Genomic DNA, 25,693 nt, shown 5'->3' with positions numbered 1-25,693 from the left:
TGTTGAAATGTTGGTTTTCATCAGAACTCTTTCCCTCTTTTCCAGCAGAAATCCGGACGTCCGGAGACACAGCTGGACTGAGACAGATGCAGTGGGTTCGAGAGCTGCGCTGCTTCTGGAGCAACTTCTGCTCCAAATTCTCCAGCTGCCGCGATGCCAGCCGAGCCCTGGAGCGGCAGAGGGAGGAAGAGTGGTTCCACCGGCTTCAGACGGAGAGGAGGAAGTCGGAGAAGAAGCTGAAGCTGCTGAAGAGGAAGCTGAAGAAGATGGAGGCAGAGGAGAGGAGCCTGGACCTGAGGAGGAGGCAGCGAGAGTGGGAGAGAGAGATGCAGCAGAGGAGAGAAAAGGACTGGTGGAGCAAATGGATGGAGCTGAGTAGGGAGGAGAAGCAGGAGCTGGAAACACTCCAGAAGATGAAGGAGAGGAGAGAGCAGACAGCCCTGAAGAGAGAGAGAGAGAGAGCGCTGTCCAACGTGGAGAGAGAGAGCCTGCTCCTCCTTCAGCAGATCCAGAGAGAGAGAGAGGAGGAGCAGCTGGAGTGGAGAGAGAGAGAGGAGGTCCTGAGGAGGCAGCTGAAGGAGATGAAGGAGAGGGTGGTGCAGATGGAGCGTTGGAGTGAGGAGGAGAGGAGGGGTGAGGACCGGCTGGAGAGAAAGATGGAGGTAAGAAAGAGAGAGATGGAGAGAGAGGAGGAGCGAAAGAGAGAGATGGGGAGAAAGATGGAGGAGAGAAAGAGAGAGATGGAGAGAGAGGAGGAGAGAAAGAAGGAGATGGAGAGAGAGGAGGAGAGAAAGAGAGAGATGGAGAGAAAGATGGAGGAGAGAAAGAGGGAGATGGAGAGAAAGATGGAGGAGAGAAAGAGGGAGATGGAGAGAAAGATGGAGGAGAGAAAGAGGGAGATGGAGAGAGAGGAGGTGAGAAAGAGAGAGATGGAGAGAAAGATGGAGGAGAGAAAGAGAGAGATGGAGAGAAAGAGGGAGATGGAGAGAGAGGAGGAGAGAAAGAGAGAGATGGAGAAAATGATGGAGGAGAGAAAGAGAGAGAGGGAGAGAGAGGAGGAGAGAAAGAGGGAGATGGAGAAAATGATGGAGGAGAGAAAGAGGGAGATGGAGAGAGAGGAGGAGAGAAAGAGGGAGATGGAGCGAGAGGAGGAGAGAAAGAAGGAGATGGAGCGAGAGGAGATAAGAGAGAGAGAGATGGAGAGAATGATGGAGGAGAGAAAGAGAGAGATGGAGAGAGAGGAGGAGAGAAAGAGAGAGATGGAGAGAGAGGAGGAGAGAAAGAGAGAGATGGAGAGAAAGATGGAGGAGAGAAAGAGGGAGATGGAGAGAGAGGAGGAGAGAAAGAGAGAGATGGAGGAGAGAAAGAGGGAGATGGAGAGAATGATGGAGGAGAGAAAGAGGGAGATGGAGAGAGAGGAGGAGAGAAAGAGGGAGATGGAGAGAGAGGAGGAGAGAAAGAGGGATATGGAGAGAAAGATGGAGGAGAGAAAGAGGAAGATGGAGAGAATGATGGAGGAGAGAAAGAGGGAGATGGAGAGAAAGATGGAGGAGAGAAAGAGGGAGATGGAGAGAGAGGAGGAGAGAAAGAGAGAGATGGAGGAGAGAAAGAGGGAGATGGAGAGAGAGGAGGAGAGAAAGAGGGAGATGGAGAGAGAGGAGGAGAGAAAGAGGGATATGGAGAGAAAGATGGAGGAGAGAAAGAGGAAGATGGAGAGAATGATGGAGGAGAGAAAGAGGGAGATGGAGAGAGAGGAGGAGAGAAAGAGAGAGATAGAGAGAAAGATGGAGGAGAGAAAGAGAGAGATGGAGAGAATGATGGAGGAGAGAAAGATGGAGGAGAGAAAGAGGGAGATGGAGAGAATGATGGAGAGAATGATGGAGAGAATGATGGAGAGAAAGAGGGAGATGGAGAGAGAGGAGGAGAGAAAGAGAGAGATGGAGAGAGAGGAGGAGAGAAAGAGGGAGATGGAGAGAAAGATGGAGGAGAGAAAGAGGGAGATGGAGAGAAAGGAGGAGAGAAAGAGGGAGATGGAGAGAGAGGAGGAGAGAAAGAGGGAGATGGAGAGAAAGATGGAGGAGAGAAAGAGGGAGATGGAGAGAGAGGAGGAGGTGGGACAGAGAGAAAGAGTGGGAGAGCAGGAGGAGGTAAAGAAAGAGGTGGAGGGAGAACAGGAAGTGAGGCAGACAGAGGCGGTATCTGAGGATCAAGAAAGGAAGGAAGAGGCGGAGCACAAGGTGGAGGAGGACGACTCCAAAGAGAGGCAGCTGGAGGCCCAGAAGATCCAGGAGGCCAGGCAGGAGCACATGGAGAAAGCAAGGCAGCGGAAGAGGGAGCTGCTGAAGAAGATGTTCGCTCCAGGAGAGCGTCTCTTCAGAGCGGCGGAGGAGGGAGCTCGTCGCAGGGGCTTCAGAGGGAACAGGAGAACCGGGTTCTCATCTCAGGAAAAGAAGGAGGAGAACCCTGAGCTGGAGAACGAGCAGGCCAAGCCGGCCTCTTCCAGTGGAGGACCCCGGTTCATCAGCGTGAAGCCCCTCAACGCCATCCCAGAGCCTGAGGAGGAGCCCGTACCTCCCGCCCCTGCTGATTCCTCCACATCTTCCACTGAGGAGGACAGTGTGGTGGACCAGGAGAGCAGCACTGGTCCTGAGGAAGCCCAGCTGCAGAGAGAGCCCTCAGAGAACTCGGAGGCTCAAAAAGAGGCTCAAAGCAGCAAGGTGGACAAGCTGCAGGAGATCTTGCGGCAGCCGCGTCCAGTGGGCAACATGGTAAAGTGCTGCGTGGAGCGGGACAGGCGGAACAAGGGCGGTCCCACCTACCGAATGTTCCAGGAGGGAGACGACAGCAAAGAGGTCAGTGATATGATGGACAGTCATGAGGTGGAGGATTCACATCCTGTTGTGGCCGAGACCAATCACTATTTAACTCTACAGCATCTTAGTGAACTCTAACCTCTCTCTCTTCTCCTCTTCCTCAGCAGCTGTTGATGGTGGCGAGGAAGGTGGACCACAGGAACACCTTTGAGCTGCAGTTAGGCGAGTCTGTGGATGGTGGGAGTGCTGTGGGTCTGCTGAGGTACGTAGAGGTTTCTGACAGAAGTCCAGTCCCCCTCTCTCAGTAGGTCAGATCACGTGTTCTAAAGCTTCTCTGTGTTTCTTACAGGTGCAATAAAAACCAGACGGAGTTCACGCTGTACGCCAACCCAACAAACCCTGCTGTGAGCCATGAAGTCCCTCTAGTGGAGAAGCACAATGAGCAGGAGCTCGCTACCATCCGCTACGTGAGTACATGCACTTACACACACACACACTGTACACACACACACTGTACACACACTGTACACACACACTGTACACACTGTACACACACACACACTGTACACACACACTGTACACACACACACACACACTGTACACACACACTGTACACACACACACACACACACTGTACACACACACTGTACACACACACACTGTACACACACACACACTGTACACACACACACACTGTACACACACACTGTACACACACACTGTACACACACTGTACACACACACACTGTACACACACACTGTACACACACACACACTGTACACACACACACACTCTACACACACACACACTGTACACACACACACACACACACACACACTGTACACACACACACACTGGTATTGGGTTCTGCCCAACTGACTCATGCTGTGTGTTCTACCTGCAGGAGAACAGCTTTCTGAGGTGGAAGAAGGTCTCAGAGAGGACAACAGTCGTCCTTCCCTGCATGTGCAAGAAGAAGCCTTCAGAGGTAAGAGCCCCCTGTCTCAGTCACTTCCCGTACTGTAATCAGTATTACTCCTTATAAATCCTCGCTTCTGAAATGATCGGGACTTTGTCACTCTTAGGAGTCGTTTAGAGAGTTCTCTTAATATTCCTGTGTTTTTACTGTTAACAGGGGAAACCAGTGCAGGAGCCGTGTAAGCACAAGATCAGACTGCAGAATAAAGCTCCACGGTGGGACAAGGAGAAAGAGGCGTATGTCCTTGACTTCCACGGAAGAGCTAAAATACCCTCTTCTAAGACCTTTCAGCTCAGCTGCCCTGAAAAACGTAAGTTCAACAGCCTTCACTTGCTTTCTTCTCTATTCTCTCCATCTGTCTCTCTCTCCCACTCTGCCGTAGCTCTGCACTCTCTCTGACTCATGATGGGCTTCTCTGCTTGTGTCTCCACAGCGGACTTGGTTCTTATGCAGTTTGGTCGCATGGGCGAGGACTCGTTCGCCCTGGACTACAGCTCCCCCTTAAGCGCGCTGCAAGCCTTCGCCGTTGGCCTGTCCTGCTTTATGGCCAAGTAATGACCTCAAGACCGTCGTCCACAGGTACCGTCTCTCGTTCTCATCATGAATAGGAGGAGGCATGAGGACCAGAAAACATCACACAGCAGAAGACTGGACAGGGGTCCAGACAGTAGACAGACTTATTTGGTGGTTCAGTGATGATCAATAATTTATCAGTAGTTCTGATCAGAGGAGGATGGGTCGGTCCCCCATGTGAGTCTCGGTTCCTCCCGAGGTTTCTTCCTCCAGCTCTGAGGGAGTTTTTCCTTGCCACTGTCGCCGTTGGCTTGCTCACTGGGGGTTATGTTTTAGGTTAGACAGTAACAGGGATAAGGATAGGCACCAGATCAGGAATAAGGACATCTAAAATTGGGGAGGAAATTGGGTCCAAATGTAAAGAAAAGTCTGTTCAACTGTCTGTGAGACCAGCCTGGACACAGTTTTGGGAGCTGGCCATCAAAGTCATTGGTCCAGTAGATTGTGCAGACGACAGGAACCACCCAGTAAGTGTAGGACAGGACATCTTTGGAGAAGTCATAGGAACAGTTACCACGGAGTCGCCATGTGAGCAGGAGCTGGCACAGGGATCAGGGCACCTTGCATGGAGACAGGAGCAGCTGGGACAGGAACAGGACGAGGCCAGGTGGTAAGGCCGGAGACGAATGGGCAGGAGGGTGGTGGTGTCACCGTCGGGAGCCGTGGCTGCCCGAGGCCCAGTCTGCATGGTTGCCTGGTTGTGCATGCCTTTTTGGACATACATGTGGGCTGCTGGTTGTAGCTCCAGCGTGCCCTCTCGGACACATGCCTGCAGCGGAGCTTGATGCAGCAGCAGTGTTGTGTCCAGGCACGCTGTGGCACTGGGCAGTTCTGGAGGCACCCATGGAGGCTCCCACCCACCCTCCAGGGCACGCAGAGTCATTAGAGTAGTAGACAGCGGTTGTGGTGTGTCCTCTGGGGCACATGGCGCGCCGCTGTAGACAGCACCGACTCCAGCGTGTCTTCCAGGGCACAGGGTGGCGCAGTCCCGGAAACCTGCAGCTGTTCTGCATCCTCCCGGACACGGGGCGGCAGTGGTGGAGGAGACGGCCACAGTGGCGTGTCCTCCTGGGCATGCGATGGCGGCATCATGATCAGTGGCAGCTCGGGGTTACGAGGCGCCGCTGAGAAGTGAAGTCGCCTTCGACCGCCGCTGTGGCTCGCACTTCTGGGTGCCCTCCCTACCACTGCATCTCTGTCCTGGGGCCAGGAGGAACATAATTGGGCACAAGACCAGGTTTGGGGCAAGGAGCCAACAGGCGAGGGTGGTCAGCCATCCACCCTGGCCAGGTTGGGCCGGCCTCGGACACTGGTGGAGATTCACAGTCTCTGCTCAATGAAGGGGCAGCGGGGGGTCCTCTTGGGTCACTGCCACAGTCTCTGCTCACACACCTTCGTCTCTCCGAGTCTCTGTCCTCTGCTGCTCCTTTCCGTGTGAGTGTGTTTGAGCTGGGGTCTTATAATAAGGGGGCTAGCAGCTCATCCCTAATTCCTTTCACGGTGATCGCTCCGTCACAGGGCAGACTCCAGGGAAAAGCTAAAGCTCCATGTTGGAGTTCTCCATCCCACACTCCTGCATATAGGTCATCAGGACTCCAGGACATCTCCTCCACCTCCTAAGATCAATAAAATGTTCTGTAAGTCATTTCTTAGTGACAGTCATTCTGTTTCTCCTCCTGCCTCATGCAGGGGGTCTATCATCAGAATAACACTACACTCATGGAGCACATCAGCGTTGTAATGAAATGATCTCAGAACTGTGGTAAAACAGTGTCTCGGGCATCAGGCGGTGTATTCCTAACCATTCAGTGTAAGAACATTCAGTGAGGGAGCTTCTAGAGCTTCATCTTTCTGGTTCCACCAATGTTCAGTACAACAGACCAGGTGAAGAGTTCAGACTTCAGAGTAATCCCACTCTGAATCACTCTTCATGTCTTAATCATTTAATCAACATTTAATTCATGCAATAATGTAACTTATGGATGTTAAGCCGTATAGTCTGGTACATTGACCCCTGAGTCTTTATTGGTGGAAAACAGTCTAATTTGACTAGTGATAAAAACACATTTCCAGATCTTTGACAATTCAGTCATATAATATAATATAATATAATATAATATTATATAATATAATATTATATAAGACTCCCTGCTGATTTATAGCTGAAAAGGAACATAAACCGAGGAAATAATCTAAATACTGAAACTAACACTAAACAAACACAACAAACAGGATAAGCCAAAATAACAAGCACTAAAACTAAGAACCCCAACAGAACCCCAACAGAACCCCAACAGAACCCAAACAGAACCCCAACAGGCAGGCCAAGCCAACTAACCAGACAAGGGAGGTTTGAAAAGGGTACTTCTACACAGGGACAAACGAGGAACACCCGGGACTAACAAGGGGGCGTGGCTAGAGAGGAGGTACAGGTGGGATCACTGACAAACAGGCGGGGCTAGGACTGACAAGCAAACAGAGCCATGTGCTTGAGAGTACGTGGTGATACCAAGTCAAGTCAAGAGGCTTTATTGTGATTTCAGCTTTATTCAGAATACACAGTGAACCCAAACAACGCTCCTCCAGAACCACGGTGCTACACAACACAGTGCAGACAGACAGTACAACACAGTGCAGACAGACAGTACAGCACAGTGCAGACAGACAGTACAGCACAGTGCAGACAGACAGTACAACACAGTGCAGACAGACAGTACAACACAGTGCAGACAGACAGTACAGCACAGTGCAGACAGACAGTACAGCACAGTGCAGACAGACACACAGGTGCAGACAGACAGTACAGCACAGTGCAGACAGAAACACAAGTGCAGACAGACAGTACAGCACAGTGCAGACAGACAGTACAGCACAGTGCAGACAGACAGTACAACACAAGTGCAGACAGAAACACAAGTGCAGACAGACAGTACAGCACAGTGCAGACAGACAGTACAACACAAGTGCAGACAGAAACACAAGTGCAGACAGACAGTACAGCACAGTGCAGACAGACAGTACAACACAGTGCAGACAGAAACACAAGTGCAGACAGACAGTACAGCACAGTGCAGACAGACAGTACAGCACAGTGCAGACAGAAACAAAAGTGCAGACAGACAGTACAGCACAGTGCAGACAGACACTACAGCACAGTGCAGACAGAAACACAAGTGCAGACAGACAGTACAGCACAGTGCAGACAGACAGTACAGCACAGTGCAGACAGAAACACAAGTGCAGACAGACAGTACAACACAGTGCAGACAGACACTACAGCACAGTGCAGACAGACACTACAGCACAGTGCAGACAGACACTACAGCACAGTGCAGACAGACAGTACAGCACAGTGCAGACAGACAGTACAACACAGTGCAGACAGACAGTACAGCACAGTGCAGACAGACAGTACAGCACAGTGCAGACAGACACTACAGCACAGTGCAGACAGACAGTACAGCACAGTGCAGACAGACAGTACAACACAGTGCAGACAGACAGTACAGCACAGTGCAGACAGACAGTACAGCACAGTGCAGACAGTGCAGACGAGACCCAGAGTGCAGACTAGAAAGTGTGAATAAATAAGACAGAGACGGAGACAGTAGTGGGAAGTAGGGTTGTGCAATACTGTGTTTATACCAGTAGAGAGCAGCACAGGTTAGTGTGGTACTCTAGCAGCTATCTTTAATATAAATAACAGGTCTGTGCAAAAACATGTGTGTGTATGTGTGTGTGTGTGTGTGTGTGTGTGTATGGAGGAGTCCATCCATTCAGTCTCTGGAGTTGAGAGGTCTGATGGCTTGTGGGAAGAAGCTGTTGCAGAGTCTAGTTGTGTTGGACTGGATGCTGTGGTACCTTCTTCCCGATGGCAGGAGAAAGAACAGTTTGTGTGAAGGGGGGGGGGGTCATCCACAATGCTGTCTGTTTGCGTATACTGCAGGTGGTGTAAATGTCCATGATGGATGGGAGATGCTCTGATGATCTCAGCCGTCCTCACTATTCGATTGGAGGGTCTGCTCAGGATGCTCTCTATGGTGTCTGTAGAAGATGGAGAGGATGGGTGGAGGAAGACGGGCCTTTCTCAGCTTCCGGAGGATGTTGAGATGCTGCTGGGCTTTCTTGGCTGTAGAGCTGGTGTTCAGGGTCCAGGTGAGGTTCTCTTCTACGTGGAAACCAAGGAACTTTACAATGTCCACAGAGGAGCCGTCACTGCTAAGTGAAGAGTGGTGGTGCTGTGCTCTTCTGTAGTCAACAACCATCTCCTTGGTCTTGTTTACATTCAGGTGAAGGTTGTTGACTTTACACCAGTCTGTCAGCTGCTGCACCTCTTCTCTGGATGCTGACTCGTCTCCTCTGCTGATCGGACCAGCACTGTTATAGCACATGTTATAGAGTATAATGGTATAGAGTATAATGGTATAGAGTATAATGTTATAGAGTATAATGGTATAGAGTATAATGGTATAGAGTATAATGGTATAGAGTATAATGGTATATAGAGTACAATGGTATATAGTATAATGGTATGTAGTATAATGGTATGTAGTATAATGGTATAATGGTATATAGTATAATGGTATATAGTATAATGGTATATAGTATAATGGTATATAGTATAATTATATAGAGTATAATGGTATAGAGTATAATGGTATATATTATAATGGCATAGAGTATAATAGTATATAGTATAATTACATAGAGTACAATGGTATATAGTATAATGCTATGTAGTATAATGGTATGTAGTATAATGGTATATAGTATAATGATATAGAGTATAATGATATATAGTATAATGGTATATAGTATAATTATATATAGTATAATGGTATGGAGTATAATGGTATGGAGTATAATGGTATGGAGTATAATGGTATGTAGTATAATGGTATGTAGTATAATGGTATAGAGTATAATTATATAGAGTATAATTATATAGAGTATAATGGTATATAGTATAATTATATAGAGTATAATGGTGTATATTATAAAGGTATATAGTATAATGGTATATGGTATAATGGTATATAGTATAATGATATATAGTATAATGGTGTATATTATAAAGGTATATAGTATAATGGTATATGGTATAATGGTATATGGTATAATGGTATATAGTATAATGGTATACAGTATAATGGTATACAGTATAATGGTATACAGTATAATGGTATACAGTATAATGGTATAGAGTATAATGGCATAGAGTATAATGGTATATAGTATAATTATTTAGAGTATAATGGTATAGAGTATAATGGTATAGAGTATAATGGTATAGAGTATAATGGTATAGAGTATAATGGTGTATATTATAATGGTATATAGTATAATGGTATAGACTATAATGCTATATAGTATAATGGTATAGAGTATAATGGTATAGAGTATAATGGTATAGAGTATAATGGCATAGAGTATAATGATATAGAGTATAATGGTATAGAGTATAATGATATATACTATAATGGTGTATATTATAATGGTATATAGTATAATGGTATAGGCTATAATGCTATATAGTATAATGCTATATAGTATAATGGTATAGAGTATAATGGTATAGAGTATAATGATATATAGTATAATGGTGTATATTATAATGGTATATAGTATAATGGTATAGACTATAATGCTATACAGTATAATGGTATAGAGTATAATGGTGTATATTATAATGGTATAGAGTATAATGGTATATAGTATAATGGTATATAGTATAATGGTATATAGTATAATGGTATATAGTATAATGGTATAGAGTATAATGGTATAAAGTATAATGATATATAGTATCATGGTGTATATTATAAAGGTATATAGTATAATGGTATATGGTATAATGGTATATAGTATAATGATATAGAGTATAATGGTATACAGTATAATGGTATACAGTATAATGGTATAGAGTATAATGGTATAAAGTATAATGGTATAGACTATAATGATATATAGTATCATGGTGTATATTATAAAGGTATATAGTATAATGGTATATGGTATAATGGTATATAGTATAATGATATAGAGTATAATGGTATACAGTATAATGGTATACAGTATAATGGCATAGAGTATAATGGCATAGAGTATAATGGCATAGAGTATAATGGTATATAGTATAATGGTATAGAGTATAATGATATATAGTATAATGGTGTATATTATAATGGTATATAGTATAATGGTATAGACTATAATGCTATATAGTATAATGGTATAGAGTATAATGGTATAGAGTATAATGATATATAGTATAATGGTGTATATTATAATGGTATATAGTATAATGGTATAGACTATAATGCTATACAGTATAATGGTATAGAGTATAATCATGTATATTATAATGGTATAGAGTATAATGGTATAGAGTATAATGGTATAGAGTATAATGGTATGTAGTATAATGGTATGTAGTATAATGGCATAGAGTATAATGGTATGCAGTATAATGGTATATAGTATAATGGTATAGAGTATAATGGTATAGAGTATAATGGTATAGAGTATAATGGTATAGAGTATAATGGTATGTAGTATAATGGTATGTAGTATAATGGTATGTAGTATAATGGTATAGAGTATAATGGTATAGAGTATAATGGTATAGAGTATAATGGTATAGAGTATAATGGTATAGAGTATAATGGTATGTAGTATAATGGTATGTAGTATAATGTATGTAGTATAATGTATGTAGTATAATGGTATAGAGTATAATGGTATAGAGTATAATGGTATAGAGTATAATGGCATAGAGTATAATGGCATAGAGTATAATGGCATAGAGTATAATGGTATAGAGTATAATGGTATAGAGTATAATGGTATAGAGTATAATGGTATAGAGTATAATGGTATGCAGTATAATGGTATGCAGTATAATGGTATGCAGTATAATGGTATAGAGTATAATGGTATAGAGTATAATGGTATAGAGTATAATGGTATAGAGTATAATGGTATGTAGTATAATGGTATGTAGTATAATGGTATGTAGTATAATGTATGTAGTATAATGGTATAGAGTATAATGGTATAGAGTATAATGGCATAGAGTATAATGGCATAGAGTATAATGGCATAAAGTATAATGGTATAGAGTATAATGGTATAGAGTATAATGGTATAGAGTATAATGGTATAGAGTATAATGGTATAGAGTATAATGATATATAGTATAATGGTATAGAGTATAATGGTATAGAGTATAATGGTATAGAGTATAATGGTATAGAGTATAATGGTGTATATTATAATGGTATAGAGTATAATGGTATAGAGTATAATGGTATAAAGTATAATGGTATAGAGTATAATGATATATAGTATAATGGTGTATATTATAATGGTATATAGTATAATGGTATAGACTATAATGCTATACAGTATAATGGTATAGAGTATAATCATGTATATTATAATGGTATAGAGTATAATGGTATAGAGTATAATGGTATAGAGTATAATGGTATGTAGTATAATGGTATGTAGTATAATGGCATAGAGTATAATGGTATATAGTATAATGGTATAGAGTATAATGGTATAGAGTATAATGGTATAGAGTATAATGGTATAGAGTATAATGGTATAGAGTATAATGGTATGTAGTATAATGGTATGTAGTATAATGGTATGTAGTATAATGGTATAGAGTATAATGGTATAGAGTATAATGGTATAGAGTATAATGGTATAGAGTATAATGGTATGTAGTATAATGGTATGTAGTATAATGTATGTAGTATAATGTATGTAGTATAATGGTATAGAGTATAATGGTATAGAGTATAATGGCATAGAGTATAATGGCATAGAGTATAATGGCATAGAGTATAATGGCATAGAGTATAATGGTATAGAGTATAATGGTATAGAGTATAATGGTATAGAGTATAATGGTATAGAGTATAATGGTATAGAGTATAATGGTATAGAGTATAATGGTATAGAGTATAATGGTATGCAGTATAATGGTATGCAGTATAATGGTATAGAGTATAATGGTATAGAGTATAATGGTATGTAGTATAATGGTATGTAGTATAATGGTATGTAGTATAATGTATGTAGTATAATGTATGTAGTATAATGGTATAGAGTATAATGGTATAGAGTATAATGGCATAGAGTATAATGGCATAGAGTATAATGGCATAAAGTATAATGGCATAAAGTATAATGGTATAGAGTATAATGGTATAGAGTATAATGGTATAGAGTATAATGGTATAGAGTATAATGGTATAGAGTATAATGGTATAGAGTATAATGGCATAGAGTATAATGGTATAGAGTATAATGGTATAGAGTATAATGGTATAGAGTATAATGGTATAGAGTATAATGGTATAGAGTATAATGGTATGCAGTATAATGGTATGCAGTATAATGGTATAGAGTATAATGGTATAGAGTATAATGGTATGTAGTATAATGGTATGTAGTATAATGGTATGTAGTATAATGTATGTAGTATAATGTATGTAGTATAATGGTATAGAGTATAATGGTATAGAGTATAATGGCATAGAGTATAATGGCATAGAGTATAATGGCATAAAGTATAATGGCATAAAGTATAATGGTATAGAGTATAATGGTATAGAGTATAATGGTATAGAGTATAATGGTATAGAGTATAATGGTATAGAGTATAATGGTATAGAGTATAATGGTATAGAGTATAATGGTATAGAGTATAATGGTATAGAGTATAATGGTATAAAGTATAATGGTATAGAGTATAATGGTATAGAGTATAATGGTATAGAGTATAATGGTATAGAGTATAATGGTATAGAGTATAATGGTATAGAGTATAATGGTATAGAGTATAATGGTGTATATTATAATGGTATAGAGTATAATGGTATAGAGTATAATGGTATAGAGTATAATGGTATAGAGTATAATGGTATAGAGTATAATGGTATAGAGTATAATGGCATAGAGTATAATGGTATGTAGTATAATGGTATGTAGTATAAGGTATGTAGTATAATGGTATGTAGTATAATGGTATGTAGTATAATGGTATGTAGTATAATGGTATAGAGTATACTGATATATAGTATAATGATATATAGTATAATGATATATAGTATAATGGTATATAGTATAATGGTATAGAGTATAATGGCATAGAGTATAATGGCATAGAGTATAATGGCATAGAGTATAATGGCATAGAGTATAATGGCATAGAGTATAATGGCATAGAGTATAATGGTATAGAGTATAATGGTATAGAGTATAATGGTGTATAGTATAATGGTATAGACTATAATGCTATATAGTATAATGGTATAGAGTATAATGATATATAGTATAATGGTGTATAGTATAATGGTATAGACTATAATGCTATACAGTATAATGGTATAGAGTATAATGGTGTATATTATAATGATATAGAGTATAATGGTATAGAGTATAATGGTATAGAGTATAATGGTATAGAGTATAATGGTATAGAGTATAATGGTATATAGTATAATGGTATGTAGTATAATGGTATGTAGTATAATGTATGTAGTATAATGGTATGTAGTATAATGGTATGTAGTATAATGGCATAGAGTATAATGGTATGTAGTATAATGGCATAGAGTATAATGGTATGTAGTATAATGGTATATAGTATAATGGTATAGAGTATAATGTTATAGAGTATAATGTATGTAGTATAATGTATGTAGTATAATGTATGTAGTATAATGGTATGTAGTATAATGGTATGTAGTATAATGGTATATAGTATAATGGTATGTAGTATAATGGCATAAAGTATAATGGTATATAGCATAATGGTATATAGTATGTGACTGGAGTAATCACTCTACACTGTGATCACAACAGGTAAAAGAAATCAATACTTTAGTTAATAAACAATCATTGTTAATTGAAGCTTTTGAGATGTGAAGAATAAAGAGTCTTTGATCCAAATTGAGTGTTAGTGCTCAGGACATGGACCAAGAATGGTATAGACTATAATGCTATATAGTATAATGGTATAGAGTATAATGGTATAGAGTATAATGATATATAGTATAATGGTGTATATTATAATGGTATATAGTATAATGGTATAGACTATAATGCTATACAGTATAATGGTATAGAGTATAATGGTGTATATTATAATGATATAGAGTATAATGGTATAGAGTATAATGGTATAGAGTATAATGGTATACAGTATAATGGTATACAGTATAATGGTATATAGTATAATGGTATAGAGTATAATGGTATAGAGTATAATGTATGTAGTATAATGGTATGTAGTATAATGGCATAGAGTATAATGGTATGTAGTATAATGGTATATAGTATAATGGTATGTAGTATAATTGCATATAGTAAAATGGTATATAGTATAATGGTATGTAGTATAATGGTATATAGTATAATGTATGTAGTATAATGGTATGTAGTATAATGGTATGTAGTATAATGGCATAGAGTATAATGGTATGTAGTATAATGGTATGTAGTATAATGGTATGTAGTATAATGGTATGTAGTATAATGGTATATAGTATAATGGTATAGAGTATAATGTATGTAGTATAATGGTGTATAGTATAATGGTATAGAGTATAATGTATGTAGTATAATGGTATGTAGTATAATGGTATATAGTATAATGGTATGTAGTATAATGGCATAAAGTATAATGGTATATAGCATAATGGTATATAGTATGTGACTGGAGTAATCACTCTACACTGTGATCACAACAGGTAAAAGAAATCAATACTTTAGTTAATAAACAATCATTGTTAATTGAAGCTTTTGAGATGTGAAGAATAAAGAGTCTTTGATCCAAATTGAGTGTTAGTGCTCAGGACATGGACCAAGAGTTGAGCTGATCAACTGTAGTTATCTACTGAAGTGCTCAGCCTGCAGGAGATCCAGCCGCAGTGATCCAGCTGAGGTGATCCGGCAGCCCCGATCCGAGCCCAGTGACTTAAAGAAAACAGACTGCTCCAGGAACCGCCACCAGCAGCTTGCTTCATTTGGATACGAACCCTGAAGATTTAGAAAGATCAACCTGGGCATCCAGGATCAGATCAGCATCAGACCATATGTAGCTTTCATAAGCGGTATATGCCCATCTATCAACAGCCATAGTGGCAGCACCTGTCTGGCTCCAGGGAACATTCTGGTGACAAGCTGCATCTTATGACAAAGAGCATGATGACCGAGTCTGGATGTTAAATTGGGATGCTTACATTTGATCAGCCTGTTTAGACTTTGGAGAAAGTGCAGACCATTATTTATATTCCATATTACTGAAAGACTGACACTTGTGAATGCACCTGAACACAGGAGACCATGAAGCCATGAGGTAGAGAGCCTCTAGCAGAGCACTCATATAAGGAGAGTATGAGCAGCCCTGCAGTAAAACAGTGTTTTGTAGATCAGGTGAATCAGGTGAACAGTGTTTAGGGACTTTAGGAGTTGAACTAGATATATCCTTTAGTCCAAGTTTTAGTGTTTTTTCGTTTACTGTTTATTTATTTCAGCATGAAATCAAACTTATGATTTTATCAAAAATCAGATTCAAAAATAAATAAATAGATAATCAATCATTTTCTCTTTTCTGATTTAGATTCTCAGTTCAGTACATATTAAATATATTTCCTGGTGAAGTTTCTTACAGCTGCTGCTCTGATTTTTCCCATGCAGAATTAAGACACACACACACACACACACACATACTTGCATTATTTTTAAGCAATAATTTTACTATTTTTTCTGTGCTTTATCTACATAATCCACCAATATTAGGAACACAAAACTGGTTAGTGAAGAACAGCGGCCAAATACCTCTGCAGTATTAAAACTATGAGAGTAAGAGTGTAAACAGAAAGTACAGCCTGATCAATAACTAATAAATCACTGATTGTAGAGGTTACAACTCCATTTCATTTAAAAAACCCTGGACAGGCTTCAGTAGCACACAGTGTCCTCCAGAGGGCGCTGCTTCACCGTCCTGTGGCAACCATGCGCAGTGCAGTTTCACCCACGCTGAAAGAAAGGGAGGAGAAGCATGAGGGATATTAAAGTGTGGTCTGGAAGCTTCTTCATACCTGCAGAGTCTAACACAGCACCTCTGAAACCAGTTCCCAGTGAAAACTGGTCTTTACTGGATTCTTCAGCTTCGCTTTTCACTCTCAATTCTGACTGAATGACGACACAGTCAGTAACAGCTCCAGAGCCATTGAGCCCCTCATAGCGCTGAGGCAGCACAGCAGAGCGTGTACTGCTTCTAGTGGGAGACGGACGCCCCTGTGACTGACTGTGAAGCATGGTGGTGGTGGGGTGAGGCTCTGAGGCTGCTTTCAGTGGAAATCAGTCCCTCAGTTTCATTGGATTCCAGTCGTTCTTTCTGAATATCCCAGTCTTAAGAAGTCGGCCGAGTCCTGCCTTTCTTACCGTTTACCTTCAGTCTTGCAGACGTAGGTGACCACAACAATGACCAGCTGAAGGCTGCAGAGGACCAACTCCAGGCTGCTGGCCAACACCAGCAAGCCGAACGCACTCGAGTTAAGCGCCACCACGTTCTCCGGTTCTGAGCACTGATCCCACTGGTCCACGTTCAGCAGATACTTCAGAGATCTGAAACAGCAACATAAAAGATCAGCAAACACACAAACCTTCATTATTAAATATGATCATGAAATATGATTCCCCAAAATATCACTGCATATTTCTGCTGCATTTTCCATCCAGAATTCACCTACAGCAATAATCTGTAAGCGGTAAAATATAGAAACTCATGAGGAAATGAGCACAGACTGGAATATCTGGGTGAATCTAGATCATGTGATCATGTGATGGTATAGAGACAGTGTCCATATACTTATTAAAACTCCGCCCCTCTCTGTTTCAGCCTCCCGTCCATACCTGCACAGCATTTACCTGACTGAACACTGAGGGGTTTGAGAACAGTCTCCGTAGTGGAGAAGAACTCTCTTCAGGGTGGAGAAGAACACTCTCCAAGGTGGAGAAGAATGCTCTTCAGGGTGGAGAAGAACACTCTCCAGAGTGGAGAAGAACTCTCTTCAGGATGGAGAAGAACACTCTCCAGGGTGGAGAAGAACGCTCTTCAGGGTGGAGAAGAACGCTCTTCAGGATGGAGAAGAACGCTCTTCAGAGTGGAGAAGAATGCTCTTCAGAGTGGAGAAGAACGCTCTTCAGGGTGGAGAAGAACGCTCTTCAGAGTGGAGAAGAACGCTCTCCAGGGTGGAGAAGAATGCTCTTCAGGGTGGAGAAGAACACTCTCCAGGGTGGAGAAGAACTCTCTTCAGGGTGGAGAAGAACACTCTCCAGGGTGGAGAAGAACGCTCTTCAGAGTGGAGAAGAACGCTCTCCAGGGTGGAGAAGAACACTCTCTAGGGTGGAGAAGAACGCTCTTCAGAGTGGAGAAGAACGCTCTCCAGGCTGGAGAAGAATTCTCTTCAGGGTGGAGGTGTTTGAGAACATTATTTTATGGTTCAGTTCAGTGAAGCTCTTTTATGTCTTACTTGTCTTTATAAGGTTTGTCCCACCATGAACCAGCTCTGCAGTAGGGTCCGTTCACCAGCCCGTCAAATGCCACCTTGAAACTGTAGATGGCGCCAGCGACCCCACCTGCTGCAATGGAGATGGACAGGAACTTCTACAACAGACATGGTTTAGTTTTCAGTGTGAGTTCTGTTCCTCTTTAGACCGACCATCTGCCTCCAAACCTCCTGCCTTAGCAGTCGAGTCAGAGACAGGGCCAAGATGTGAAGGGTAGAAGTGTGCACTGAGGAGTGAACATGGGGTTTGTTGGGCACTCACCTCACAACGGTTAGAACAGCATCCTTTAAAGTCAATGTAGAAAGCCAGAACTAGAACCTGGAACACAGAGAGAGAATGTGGGTTCCACTGGTCCTGTGAGTTCCTGCAGCCCAACAGTGATTCTGAATGAGAATGATCTCAAATCCAATGTACTGATGACATCACAACTGACCAATATCTGACAGACTGTACTGATGACATCACAACAGACCGATATCTGACAGACTGTACTGATGACATCACAACGGGCCAATATCTGACAGACTGTACTGATGACATCACAACAGGCCAATATCTGACAGACTGTACTGATGACATCACAACAGGCCAATATCTGACAGACTGTACTGATGACATTACAACGGGCCAATATCTGACAGACTGTACTGATGACATCACAATGGGCCAATATCTGACAGACTGTACTGATGAAATCACAAATGGCCGATAACTGACAAGCTGTAATGATGACATCACAATGGGCCAATATCTGACAGACTGTACTGATGACATCACAATGGGCCAATATCTGACAGACTGTACTGATGACATCACAACGGGCCAATAACTGACAGACTGTACTGATGACATCACAAATGGCCGATAACTGACAAGCTGTAATGATGACATCACAACGGGCCAATATCTGACAGACTGTACTGATGACATCACAAATGGCAGATAACTGACAGACTGTACTGATGACATCACAACGGGCCAATAACTGACAGACTGTACTGATGACATCACAAATGGCCGATAACTGACAAGCTGTAATGATGACATCACAATGGGCCAATATCTGACAGACTGTACTGATGACATCACAAATGGCCAATAACTGACAAGCTGTACTGATGACATCACAATGGGCCAATATCTGACCGACTGTACTGATGACATCACAAATGGCCGATAACTGACAAGCTGTAATGATGACATCACAACGGGCCAATATCTGACAGACTGTACTGATGACATCACAACGGGCCAATATCTGACAGACTGCACTGATGACATCACAATGGGCCAATATCTGACAGACTGTACTGATGACATCACAACGGGCCAATAACTGACAGACTGTACTGATGACATCACAATGGGCCAATATCTGACAGACTGTACTGATGACATCACAAATGGCCGATAACTGACAAGCTGTAAAGATGACATCACAATGGGCCAATATCTGACAGACTGTACTGATGACATCACAACGGGCCAATAACTGACAGACTGTACTGATGGCATCACAATGGGCCAATATCTGACAGACTGTACTGATGACATCACAACGGGCCAATAACTGACAGACTGTACTGATGACATCACAATGGGCCAATATCTTACAGACTATACTGATGACATCACAGCGGGCCAATATCTGACAGACTGTACTGATGACGTCACAACGGGCCAATATCTGACAGACTGTACTGATGACGTCACAAATGGCCGATAACTGACAGACTGTACTGATGACATCACAAATGGCCGATAACTGACAAGCTGTACTGATGACATCACAATGGGCCAATATCTGACAGACTGTACTGATGACATCACAAATGGCAGATAACTGACAGACTGTACTGATGACATCAAAACGGGCCAAGAACTGACAGACTGTACTGATGACATCACAATGGGCCAAATATCTGACAGACTGTACTGATGACATCACAATGGGCCAATATCTGACAGACTGTACTGATGACATTACAAAGGGCCAGTATCTGACAGACTGTACTGATGACATCACAACGGGCCAATAACTGACCGACTGTACTGATGACATCACAAATGGCCGATAACTGACAAGCTGTAATGATGACATCACAACGGGCCAATATCTGACAGACTGTACTGATGACATCACAAATGGCCGATAACTGACAGACTGTACTGATGACATTACAAATGGCCGATAACTGACAAGCTGTAATGATGACATCACAACGGGCCAATATCTGACAGACTGTACTGATGACATCACAAATGGCCGATAACTGACAGACTGTACTGATGACATCACAATGGGCCAATATCTGACAGACTGTACTGATAACATCACAATGGACAGATAACTGACAAGCTGTACTGATGACATCACAATGGGCCAATATCTTACAGACTATACTGATGACATCACAGCGGGCCAATATCTGACAGACTGTACTGATGACATCACAACGGGCCAATATCTGACAGACTGTACTGATGACATCACAAATGGCCGATAACTGACAAGCTGTACTGATGACATCACAATGGGCCAATATCTGACAGACTGTACTGATGACATCACAAATGGCCGATAACTGACAAGCTGTACTGATGACATCACAATGGGCCAATATCTGACAGACTGTACTGATGACATCAAAACGGGCAGATAACTGGCAAGCTGTACTGATGACATCACAATGGGCCAATATCTGACAGACTGTACTGATGACATCACAAATGGCCAATAACTGACAAGCTGTACTGATGACATCACAACGGGCCAATAACTGACAGACTGTACTGATGACATCACAATGGGCCAATATCTGACAGACTGTACTGATGACATCACAATGGGCCAATATCTGACAGACTGTACTGATGACATCACAACGGGCCTATTATCTGACAGACTGTACTGATGACATCACAATGGGCCAATATCTGACAGACTATACTGATGACATCACAACGGGCAAATAACTGACAGACTGTACTGATGACATCACAATGGGCCAATATCTGACAGACTGTACTGATGACATCACAACGAGCTGATAACTGATTGGCTGTGCAGATGACACCACAGCGGCCCATAGCTGACAGATTGTACTGATGACATCACTGTAATAGAGGCAGAACAGAAATCCCATCAATGAGGTTCTGGTGGTTTTCACTCTATTTATGCACTCTGAGAAAAAGGGTTCTACATGGTACTGAAGAAGGGTTCTGTCACTTATCAGCAGTGAAACTGTTCTTGGTGCTGTATAGAACCACTGCAACAGATTCTACAAAATCACCAACCAGAGGTTCCTCCATGGCTCCTGCTGCCTGAAGAACCCTTTGAAGCGTCTTTATTTGTAAGAATGGTTTAAATGAATAAGCTCACCATGACTCCGCCTCCAACCAGACCCCCCATGTACGTGACTTCTGGAGTGAGACGATGGTTCAGCGCATATTCAGTCTTCCAGTCCGGGAAGAACAGGACTATGTTACAGGTCATGGAGAGGAACCCCAGAGGATACAGACACCTGGCGATGAAGCGAGAGCACCTTCCCAAACACATCCTGAGAGAAGCTCCACTGAGGACCAGGGTTAGAGACTAGAGGCCGGTGGTAGAAGAGCTTCTCTGCCCTGCGTCTCTTCTCACTTATCTGTTTATAGGGCTGCTGAGAGCATGTGGTCAGTGTAAAGACGGAGGGAGGGGCTTGGGTGGAATAGGGTTAGGTGGGATGGACATGTGTAGTGCAGTAAGGACAGGGGACATACATCTCAGAATACACTTTATTTACCAAAATCTCCTTTAAGTGCTATAATGTGTTATTTTAGTGCAGACCATCCCATAATAACATTTTCAAAGAACTAGTGAAGGGGCTGTAAACTGTGGAGTCTGTAGACCAGCCTTTTTTTTTTCTCCAACAAACACCAACAGCAGCCATACTGCCAACCTGCAAATCTGCAAATCTGCCATCCTTGGATACCAGACTGTGCTCTAGCTGTCCACTAACACAGCGGGTCAGATCATACACCTGTATATCTATGAACAGCTGTATATCTGTACAAACAGCTGTATATCTGTATAAACAACTGTATATCTGTATAAACAGCTGTATAGACTGCTTTATATCTGTATAAACAGCTGTATATCTATAAACGGCTGTATAGACTGCTTTTTATCTGTAAAAACAGCTGTATATCTGTATAAACAGCTGTTTATCTGTATAAACGGCTGTATAGACTGCTTTATATCTGTATAAACAGCTGTATATCTGTATAGACAGCTGTATAGACTGCTTTATATCTGTATAAACGGCTGTATAGACTGCTTTATATCTGTATAAACAGCTGTATATCTGTATAAACGGCTGTATAGACTGCTTTATATCTGTATAAACGGCTGTATAGACTGCTTTATATCTGTATAAACAGCTGTATATCTGTATAAACGGCTGTATAGACTGCTTTATATCTGTATAAACAGCTGTATATCCATAAACGGCTGTATAGACTGCTTTATATCTGTAAAAACAGCTGTATATCTGTATAAACAGCTGTATATCTGTATAAACGGCTGTATAGACTGCTTTATATCTGTATAAACGGCTGTATAGACTGCTTTATATCTGTAAAAACAGCTGTATAGACTGCTTTATATCTGTATAAACAGTTGTATAGACTGCTTTATATCTGTAAAAACAGCTGTATAGACTGCTTTATATCTGTATAAACAGCTGTATATCTGTATAAACAGCTGTTTATCTGTATAAACGGCTGTATAGACTGCTTTATATCTGTATAAACAGCTGTATATCTGTATAGACAGCTGTATAGACTGCTTTATATCTGTATAAACAGCTGTATATCTGTATAAACAGCTGTATAGACTGCTTTATATCTGTATAAACGGCTGTATAGACTGCTTTATATCTGTATAAACAGCTGTATATCTGTATAAACGGCTGTATAGACTGCTTTATATCTGTATAAACGGCTGTATAGACTGCTTTATATCTGTAAAAACAGCTGTATAGACTGCTTTATATCTGTATAAACAGTTGTATAGACTGCTTTATATCTGTAAAAACAGCTGTATAGACTGCTTTATATCTGTATAAACAGCTGTATATCTGTATAGACAGTTGTATAGACTGCTTTATATCTGTAAAAACAGCTGTATAGACTGCTTTATATCTGTATAAACAGCTGTATACCTGTACAAACAGCTGTATATCTGTATAGACAGTTGTATAGACTGCTTTATATCTGTAAAAACAGCTGTATACACTGCTTTATATCTGTAGAAACAGCTGTATATCTGTATAGACAGCTGTATAGACTGCTTTATATCTGTAAACGGCTGTATATGTTTATAAACAGCTGTATATCTGAATTACAGCTGCTGTATATCTTCAATCGTTCTTTAGTAAATGTGACACATCTAAATAGAACCGTGAGAACTTAAAGAACCACATGTGTCCCCAAATGGATCTCCGGCTGGTTGGGATTCTTATCACTGAGAGAAAAGTTCTTGACATTGGTGCAGACACTGCTCATCTGTCGTCTGCTTCAGAGGGAGCACTTCACTTTTCTTAGGGAGAGGAGAACACATCAGCAATTTCAGGTTTCAATAAGGAAGCTGGTGGTTCCTGGTTGTCTTCACATGGTTTTCCCTCATTCTAGGAAAAGATCTGTCTAGTAAATCAGTTCCTCTGTTCCCCAATAGCATCAGAACTGAAACCATGGAGCCTGTCTCCTAACCAGGCCGACAACCGTATGACATCGCCACAGCAACATGCACGCAAAGTAAGAGCTGCAGAGCTCTCAATGTTAATACGCTAACATGGCGTCACTACAGCCGGGCATGCTCTGCAGTGACATCTAGCGACAATATAGGTGCTGCATACACCCTGATGTGCATGCTAAGATGACATCACTCCAGAGAGCACAGCTCTTCCACTGCTCCACAGCTCAATGCTGGGGGGCTTTATACCCCTCTAGCCCACGCCTGCCATTAGTTTCATGATGATCTGCTCCAGAGAGTCCTATTCTATTGGCAGTACTTCTTCTCTACAGGGACTAGACAAGCTGTGTGTGTGCATTTGCACATCTGTGTCAGCAATGGGTGCAGCTTAAAGTAGCTGAATCCACTCATTAGAAGGGATGTCCACAAACTTTAGGACATCCAGCATAGCTTCAATAGTTTTCACAGTGCAGGTCAGATAACTAAAGGCCGAAGTTCTGGACTGTTCTACAGGAATGTTCCTCAGCTGTTCTTCTGTTGGACAGATCTGAGCTTCGGTCCTCTAGTTAAACTGAGTAATCCTGCTTTGTGAACGGCCCCCTTTACATTTCACTGAGGCTTTGTGTTGGTCAGGGCGAGGGGTGGGGGGCAGTTAGCTGGACTGCTGGTCATTTGTTTTGAGGGCCAGTCAGCAAGCCTCCTGACTTCAACCTCATTTATACAGTGCTTTAAAATCCAGTGCTGTTTAAAGGAGCTTAACAGAGATCCAGGTCAGGGCCTCAGCTAGCAAACCAGCGGCGACAGTGTCAGCAAGAGAACGAAACCAGGAGAGAAACCAAGAGGAAGCAGGGACGTGAAGAAGTGACTCATATGTACACGCTAATAATAAAGAATGAATCCTGCTATCCAGGGTAAAACAGAAGCTACACCAGCTTCCCACACGGGTCTGACCTCCTACAACCTGGTCATGCTGTGCTGATTCTCTGAAGACCACTTCTCCATCTGAACGCCGTGTGCTGTGTTACTGTGAAGAGCAGTTCAGTGGAAACTGAAAGCACCATGACTGACCATTGACCCCACAGACATGTTGGTGTCTGATGTGTGATGTGGAGCTAGTCGCTGAACACTGAAAGCACTTGGGCTTGGACTGGACCAGAGCTCTAACATCCATGCGGTGAACAAGAAAGACCAGAGCCATCTGTACGTCCTGAGGAGCCTGATCTCCTTCAGTGTGTCTACCTACTTCTTCTGGATGTTCTACCCGTCCGTTATGGTGAGGGCTCTCCTCTACACTGGTGTGTGCTGGGGCAGCAATAGGGGTTAAGTTGGACCCTCTGGAGGTTGTGGCAGAATGAAGGACGCTTAAAAAGCTCTCAATGCTTTTCATGAAGATCAGACTCGTCTGCTCTCTTTCTGATGGTGTAGATGCCGTATTTCAACTTCACCTGTGGTGAGACCTACCTCAGAACTGCTGGAGTCTTCTTTACATGTCTTGAGCTTCTGCTGCTGGGCTGATCTTGCTGGGATGGTCTGATCAGGTGAAGTCTTGGTGCTGAGTTGCAGTCTGCTCTTTAATATAAGTCAGAATACGTGTCATAGAAAGCACACATCCACCTACGAGTTACAGTATATTACCAGATCAGCCCTGGATGTAGAGAAGTCTCTGACAGAAGAGGACTTTTCAGTTTGGGGTTTGTCTCCATCTAGCGGCGAAACAGTGGCGCTACAAAAATACCTCGGGTCATCACCCCTGGCCCTGCACAGTCAGATCGATGACGTGTCTGATAAACATCAACTTAATAATCAATACTTTACACTTACTAATTTCTGTTGTTTTTATTTTATTAAAAGTGTAAAACCTCTCCAACCCGGTGTGTGTTTACCCCACCCGTATTCAGACAGGCTCCGTCCTAACCAATCGCAGGACAGGGGCGGGAGCAGGACTCAGCCAATCCCAGAAGAGTGAGGCTCAGTTGGAGTTCAGGCAGGCCTGGGGA

The 25,693-nt window shown here is 41.8% G+C and overlaps 2 protein-coding genes across 3 annotated transcripts; one reads left to right on the top strand and one right to left on the bottom strand.

The window, feature by feature from the left end:
• The first annotated feature begins 86 nt into the window (after positions 1-86).
• LOC140576817 (uncharacterized) lies at positions 87-4,348 on the top strand. Its single transcript, XM_072696451.1, has 8 exons — positions 87-2,111; positions 2,193-2,567; positions 2,610-2,852; positions 2,981-3,075; positions 3,163-3,280; positions 3,719-3,802; positions 3,950-4,103; positions 4,227-4,348. Exons 1-8 carry the CDS (start codon positions 87-89, stop codon positions 4,346-4,348), a joined length of 3,216 nt encoding a protein of 1,071 aa, XP_072552552.1.
• An 11,705-nt stretch (positions 4,349-16,053) lies between these two features.
• On the bottom strand, positions 16,054-21,609 carry LOC140571157 (transmembrane 4 L6 family member 5-like). Of its 2 annotated transcripts, none has more exons than XM_072692664.1 (5): positions 21,345-21,609; positions 18,224-18,280; positions 17,926-18,059; positions 16,842-17,017; positions 16,054-16,426 (listed from the first exon to the last, which is right to left on the bottom strand). In XM_072692664.1, the coding sequence occupies exons 1-5, from the start codon at positions 21,519-21,521 to the stop codon at positions 16,311-16,313; spliced, it is 660 nt and encodes a 219-aa protein (XP_072548765.1). In that variant the 5' UTR covers positions 21,522-21,609; the 3' UTR covers positions 16,054-16,310. The 2 variants fall into 2 exon arrangements, with proteins under 2 accessions (XP_072548765.1, XP_072548766.1); XM_072692665.1 differs by having other exon boundaries at positions 16,292-16,426; positions 16,835-17,017.
• Positions 21,610-25,693: the final 4,084 nt, after the last annotated feature.

The sequence above is a fragment of the Salminus brasiliensis genome, chromosome 1 (genome assembly GCF_030463535.1).
Source record: "Salminus brasiliensis chromosome 1, fSalBra1.hap2, whole genome shotgun sequence".
Classification (NCBI taxonomy): Eukaryota; Metazoa; Chordata; class Actinopteri; order Characiformes; family Bryconidae; genus Salminus; species Salminus brasiliensis.
This window is presented reverse-complemented; position numbering and strand designations above follow the sequence as displayed.

What these genes read in the sequence shown, in the direction of transcription:
- LOC140571157 (XM_072692664.1), bottom strand. Translation starts at nt 21,521, where the DNA reads ATGTGTTTGGGAAGGTGCTCTCGCTTCATCGCCAGGTGTCTGTATCCT. An exon ending in TGGTTGGAGGCGGAGTCATG is followed by an intron (nt 18,281 to 21,344) that starts GTGAGCTTATTC and finishes TCTGTGTTCCAG; the next exon opens with GTTCTAGTTCTGGCTTTCTA. An exon ending in CTACGTCTGCAAGACTGAAG is followed by an intron (nt 16,427 to 16,841) that starts GTAAACGGTAAG and finishes CCTTTCTTTCAG; the next exon opens with CGTGGGTGAAACTGCACTGC.
- LOC140576817 (XM_072696451.1), top strand. Translation starts at nt 87, where the DNA reads ATGCAGTGGGTTCGAGAGCTGCGCTGCTTCTGGAGCAACTTCTGCTCC. An exon ending in CAGAGCCTGAGGAGGAGCCC is followed by an intron (nt 2,568 to 2,609) that starts GTACCTCCCGCC and finishes TCTTCCACTGAG; the next exon opens with GAGGACAGTGTGGTGGACCA. An exon ending in GCAAGAAGAAGCCTTCAGAG is followed by an intron (nt 3,803 to 3,949) that starts GTAAGAGCCCCC and finishes TACTGTTAACAG; the next exon opens with GGGAAACCAGTGCAGGAGCC.